The 6399-nt window shown below is 54.7% G+C and overlaps 1 protein-coding gene across 1 annotated transcript; it reads right to left on the reverse strand.

Annotated features, from left to right (window-relative positions):
• Positions 1-1914: 1914 nt before the first annotated feature.
• On the reverse strand, positions 1915-3681 carry CCIN (calicin). The gene has a single exon (XM_062207949.1). It carries the CDS (start codon positions 3679-3681, stop codon positions 1915-1917), a length of 1767 nt encoding a protein of 588 aa, XP_062063933.1.
• Between the last annotated feature and the right edge of the window lie 2718 nt (positions 3682-6399).

Genomic DNA, 6399 nt, shown 5'->3' on the forward strand with positions numbered 1-6399 from the left:
GTGGTCCAGTGCAGTAGCCACTGAGGTCGCAGGGACATCACAGCTGTGAGATTGCACTGAGCTGTGCACCCGATCCTGTCCACTTAGCATGGGGGAAAGAAGGAATGTTGAGTATCTTTTACATTGCTTACATATTAAATGGAAATACTTTGGATGTATTGGGTTAGATAAAGTGTTATTAAAATTAATGTCACTTTGGTAACATGGCTGCTAGAAAAATGTAACCCACACATGTGACTTGCATTCACATTTGCTGCTGAATGGTATTAGCACAGGTGCTCAGTTCCTGGCATGCAGACTGTCATGCCCTGGCCTAGGCCCTGGAACAGGGACCTGGCACAGAGAGGCTTCAGTGACTGGTGTGTGTGTGTGTGTGTGTGTGTGAATAAATGAATGAAAAGATAGATAAGTTCATGAGTGAATGAGTGGATGAATGAAAATTGTATGTGGTTTTCAAGGAGTTGGTCAATTTCTTCTAAATTGTTGAGGATTACATGTGAGGGCAGAAATGAGTGAAAGGTAGACAGGTAGTACCAAAGGAGGAAAGCTTACCAAGACTTTCAGGTAGGGAGTCTCACAGAGCATTTTAGGCTGCCTTACTTAAGAGCCCAAGTTGGGGCCAGTGTGGTGGCTTAGAGGGTAAAGCTGCTGTCTGCAACACCGTCATCCCATTTGGGCACCAGTTCAAGTCTCGGCTATTCCAGTTTCCATCCAGCTCCCTGCTGATGTGCCTGGGAAAAGCAACAGAAGGTGGCCCAAGTGTTTAGGTCCCTGCACTCTTATGGGAGACCCAAATGAGTTCCTGGCTCCTGGCTTTGGCATGGCCTAGCCCCAGCCATTGCAGCCATCTGGGGAGTGAACCAGCAACTCTGCCTTTCAAGTAATTAAATATTTTTAAAAAGAAAAAAAAAAAGGGGGGGGGCAAGAATCTGGACCCTTCACGCAGCTCTTTTTGCTGCATTTGAAAAAGTGCTCCTGTAACACTGTAATACACTCCAGGCTCATCCTGGGCGTGTTGCATGCACACATTTAAACCTTACATCCACCCCATGCAGTAGGCATTCTTATTATAAGCTCTCACAGACAAGGAAACCAAGGCACAGAAATCTTAGCAATTTGCCCAGGGTTATCCAGTAAGCGATGGAGCTGGTTGAACGTGGCTACCTGGCCCCAGAGTCCACCCCATGCTGCCTCTTTGATCCTGTCGTCTTGCCTCATCCCCAGCCTTCTGTCCACTAAAGACCTGGGTTTCTGTTTCCCCCTTTCCTGGCCTCACTTCTACTCCCAGTCCGTTGGATTCCTGGAGAAAGTTCTCTCTGAGCTTATGCTCCCTGGAAGCGAGGTGGAAGCAATCCCTAATTTTCTCACAAATGAGACAGAAAGCTAACAACCGCTGCATGGCCAATACAAGAGCCAGATCACTGCCCGCCCCGTTCCTTCGGCCTTCTTCCCCTTGCCCCCGGCACCTTCTCCCTCCCCAGCCCATAAGGCTGCTTTTCCCGACCTGGGATGGGTCTTTTCCTGCCTTCCTGGAAGGCCTAAGGGAAGTGGATGTCGGAGGACCTGAAACTCCACAACCCTGAGCAAAGGTTTACCTGCCAGTGTAGCTGACATCTGAATGGGGACTACAGGGGCACAGAACAGGGAGCTTTCTAGACATCACCTTGGCCAGTGCCCAGGAGATGCCTCAATCCCACCCACCAGGGATTTCTTTGCAGCCTCCATTGGGTGCCCTCAGCAACACGGTTCCCTGGAATTTAAACCCACTGGGAGCAGCACCAGCCCAAGACCTCCACCTTCAGGACTAAGCATAGACTGAAACACTAAGAAGGAACCAATAGGCCACCTTTCTCTCTCTCTCTCTCATTAAATTGTGAATAATGCATTTACTTATTCTCCCACTTAAAAAGTTGTTTAAATCCTTTGAAGGATCTTGCAAGGAAGCTTGGCTAGACAGCAGGCAGGACAGTCCAGTGCCTCTGGTGGGGGGGCCAGGGTCTTCCACTCGCCTATCTTTTGGTCCAGCAAGTAGGCGTTTGGATTGATGGTGTAGTCCTTTGTCTGGACATCGTTGGCCGTGGTGACACCCCCACATACGAACACCCTGCTGTCTCCAATGGAGCAGATAGCATGGGACACATCCAAGGGGCAGTTGTTGGGCAAGAGAGGCACTGAGGTGGTTGTCTTGTTGGCCTTGATCTTCTGCAGGTTGATTTCCACACTCTGCCGGTGGCTGTGCACACAGAGGATGTTGTCCTGATGGAAAGAGAGCAGGGGCCGGTGGTTGAACTCAATGGGGAAGGTGATACACTGCACCACGTCCCCGGTGTTGGTGTCGAAGCAGTCCACTACGCCGACCCGGGAGATGTAGCCCTTAACCAAGCACCGGCCAGTGACAATGTACAAGTGTCGGTCCCCCCTGGCGATCACAGCTGTGCCATCCATAGGGATGCTCATCTTCCCTGCCAGGCACCAGGCCTCCTTGCGCTCATCGTAGCGATAGATGTTGGAGACATACCGCCTCGGGGCAATGCTCCCACCTACTGAGTACACTGTCCCCCCACAGGTCACCATGGTGTGGAAGACAAGCCCTATCGGCAGATCAGGCAACTTGGTCCAGGAATTGTCGTCCATGTCATATCGCCAGGCTGTTTTGAGCCCTGAAATCTGCTCCGTGGTGCCACCAGAGATGTAGATGTAGCGACCGGCAGCTGTGGCGCTCAGGGCTGCTGCTCGGTAGGGCATCTCTGAGAGCTTCAGCCACAGGTTCTCTTGGATGATATAGGCAAACACGCCATCGTTGAACTTGCCGTGGGCCTTCTGACCACCAAGTATGACCACTGAATCAAGCAGGGCCCCTTTCCGCTGGTAGCTCAGTAGGCTGCACGGCCGCTCTTGCTTGCGGTCCATCAAGACACTCTCGATCAGGGTGGCGTGCGCTGAGCTGTTGTCCATGCACATCAGCTTGTTGCTGGCAAACATGAGCGTCTTGTTGGATACCGCGTTGAGATTGATGTAATTGAAGAACTTTTTGAAATACTTCTCGCGCTCGTCCTTCCGGAAGTGCACCCAGTTGATGAGTGCGCTGAGGGCCTGGTCCTCGTTGAGCACGTGAAGGTTTTCATCCCGGAGCAGGCGGCCGAAGATGACAGGTGGGCAGCGCATGAAGTGCAGGGAGCCCTCGGGACTGGCCCAGTAGTGGAAGTTGTCGCGAATGCCCGAGTAAGCCAAGTCTGACACCTCTTTGAGCTCAAACAGCTCAGCCAAGAAGAGGTAGCGCAAGCAGTTGGCACGGCGGATGGACTTAATGAGGAAGTCATTGCAGTGAATTCGGAGGCGTGGGGTGTTGAAATACTGGGCTCCCCGCAGCAGCTCCTCCACGTTCTGCTCTGAGATGACCACCTTGCCGCTGTAGAAGTAGTCCAAGAGCTGGTCCACCGTGGTGGGACTCAGGTAGTTGGGGTCGATGGTGATGAAGAGCTCATCGGTGGTCTTCATGTCGTTGCTGGAGATGAGGTTCTTCACCAGTGGGGAGACAGCAGCCAGCACGTTGCGATGTGCAAAGAAGACATGGTGGTCCACGGTCAGGGCCATGTCCCAGTACTCTTTGCGTTTCCTCTGTTTGTTCAGGTTCTGCAGCACGAAGCTGTTGTAGTTTTTCTCGGTGAATTCCAATTTCATGGTGCTTCTTGCTGGCTGAGGCAGAAGATCACCAGCAGGTACTGGAGAACAAACTATCTCAGGCCTTTGGGATCCAGATTGATGGTTGTTTGCAGAGTAGCTGACTAGGGAGGAGTGGGGGGTGGGTGGGAGAGAGGATGATGTCATAGAGTAGATGAGGTCATCACAATGTAGGCCCCTCCCCTGGGGTGTTTCTCAGAGGCCCTGGGCCCTTCTCCTGTCTGATCACGACAGCCTGCCTTACTCCAACCACATGCCCTACTGGCACCTACAGCTCGGGGCCAGCTCAGGAGGAAACCCATGGATGGGCTGCAGCTTCCCATCGGAAACTTTCAAACCTCAGTGCAGTTTGGGTGGGACTCTGGGGAAAGGCTTGTATAGGGGAGATTAGGGGGTGGGGAAGGAAGTGTCCAGATCATCTAGAAGAATCCTCTCATTTTGTAGGAGGAAAATTGGGGCCCTAAGAGGAGAAGAGGTGTGCCCAAGACCCCAGAGCCAGCCTGAAACCCAAGTCATCCCTAACTTAGAACTTGTCCACCCTTCCAGGGGACTCCTGACCACTCTGACTACCTGAGTCCCCTCATCGGCCAAGGCTCCCGGACATCAGAGAAGAAAAGCAGTGTCCTCTGGCTTCTGACCTTTGTGGCCACGGACACCGTTCTCCTTCAGCCCAAAGGGAGTAGGGAGGCCGCTCACTGGAGCAGGGACGCAGGATCCAGCACGCGGAGCCCTCTGAAGCCTGATTCTGCTGATTCCATCACAGAATGGGGCATTCTCTCCCTGTATCCAAGTGCCTCGTTGTAAAATGTTGGAGAATGGGGCTGATGCTATGGCGTAGTGGGCTGGGCCCCAGCCTGCCGTGCCAGCATCCCATAAGGGTGCTGGGTCGTGTCCCAGCTGCTCCTCCTCTGATCCAGATCTCTGCTGTGGCCTGGGAAAGCGGTAGAAGATGGCCCAAGTCCACCCATTGTGGAAGACATGGAAGTTTCTGGCTCCTGGCATTAGGTTGGCTCTGCTCTGGCTGTTGCGGCCATTTGGGGAGTGAACAAGCTGTGGAAGACCTCTCCCTCTGTCTCTCCCTCTGTCTGTAACTCTACTTCTCAAATAAATTTTAAAAAATCTTTAAAAAAATAAAAATAAAATGTCAGGAGCCGTGACAGGCCAGCTCTCTCCATCAAGTGTGGTCCTGGACAAGTGGCTCAGATTCTCAGCCTTGGTGTGGCCCAACATCCCATAACCGGGCTTGACTTCCAGCTCGGCTCCCAATTCCAACTTTCCGCTAATGTACACCCTGGGTGGCAGCGGGTGATGTCTCCAATGTCTGGGTCCCACCGCTCCCGTGGGAGACCCAAATGGAGTTCCTAGCTCAGGGCTTCTGCCTGGCCCAGCCCCAGCTGTTAGTGAGAATTTGGGGAGTGCACCAGAGGAATGGGTGCGCTCTCCAAATAAATAAAATGTCGAAAAAAGATTCAAAATTTCATGAGAAAACGGCTAGAGTGGTGCGGACGACGTTTGGCTCCTAGTGAAAGTTCGTATAGGCGGACTACAGAGTCCTTCTCACCCCAGGTCACCCAGCGCCCTGGCGGTCTGCGGTGGATGCGAGGTTGTGGAGCCCTCTGAGCAGGCTTCTGGGCCTGCTCCGGCCACACGGTGGGGCTGGCGGGTCACTTGCAGCCGCTGGAGCGGCTCTGCGGTGCCTCTGCGCCGGGCAGCACCCCAGTAAAGCGCAGAGGTGCCCCATTCCGCCGTGTTTCCACGCCCCTAAGGGCTCCACCGTGCAGCTCCCCACGCCGCGACCCTGGAATTCAGGCTGCGGCTCGAGGGCGCACAGCCTGCAGGCACACTTGTCTCCCACCCCCACCCTCACCGCCCGCCCCGACCCCCGTCCACGGACGGCGCCGCCAGAGGGCAGCCTTCTCTGACTCGGGGCGTCCTCTGGGGCGGTCCCTGGGGCGAGCGTCCGTCCGCACTCCCCGCCTCCTGGGCCCCGCGGGGCGCCCGGGGTGCATCTGAGCCAGGAGCGGGAAAGGGGCCACCCGGAGCCTCCGCCCCCAGCCCGAGCAGCCGTTTGGACACTGATGCTGCTAAGGGGACCTGGGCTCAGGACTTGCCTCTGAGTCAGGGCCCCATACTCCCTGAACCCTCCGGCTGTGCTGAGCGGCTCTCCTAGAGTCCTCTCCAGCTTGCCTTCCCTGCTTGGTCATGTCTCCCTCCCTTGTCTTTTCATTCCAGACCCAGCTTTTCCTTATTTTGGGATCTGATAATTTTGACAATTGTGTTAAAATACTTACCCCGTAAAACGACGTGTTCACCTTGATGCCTGCATGGGGACAGAGGTTCTGTCTTTTGGGGTGAGATGTGTTTTCCCCACTGGGTGGTGCACTTGCCGCTCCCTCCCCCAGGCCTGCTATGCCTTGGCTAAGTAGCGCCCTCTCGCTGAGTGTGCCGGAAGTGCTTCCCTGACCTGCGGGAAGCAGCAGCCACTTGGAAAAAGGATGAGACCCTGGCCAGGCTAGCAGGTCTGCCTGCCTGGTCACCTCCCTCCCCAGGAGCAAGGATGGGTGGGCCTGGCCTGCTGTGCCACCCACTCCCTTGCCTGCACATGCTTCTGCTTTGGGGGCATCTGACGGAGAAGGTGGCCACGCCCGCTTTGGTTTCATGTCCCAGAGCAGCAAGGCAGGAAGACACTCTCTCAGACGCTTCTAGCCAGAGAGGCCC

Source organism: Lepus europaeus, chromosome 12 (assembly GCF_033115175.1).
Source record: "Lepus europaeus isolate LE1 chromosome 12, mLepTim1.pri, whole genome shotgun sequence".
NCBI lineage: Eukaryota > Metazoa > Chordata > Mammalia > Lagomorpha > Leporidae > Lepus > Lepus europaeus.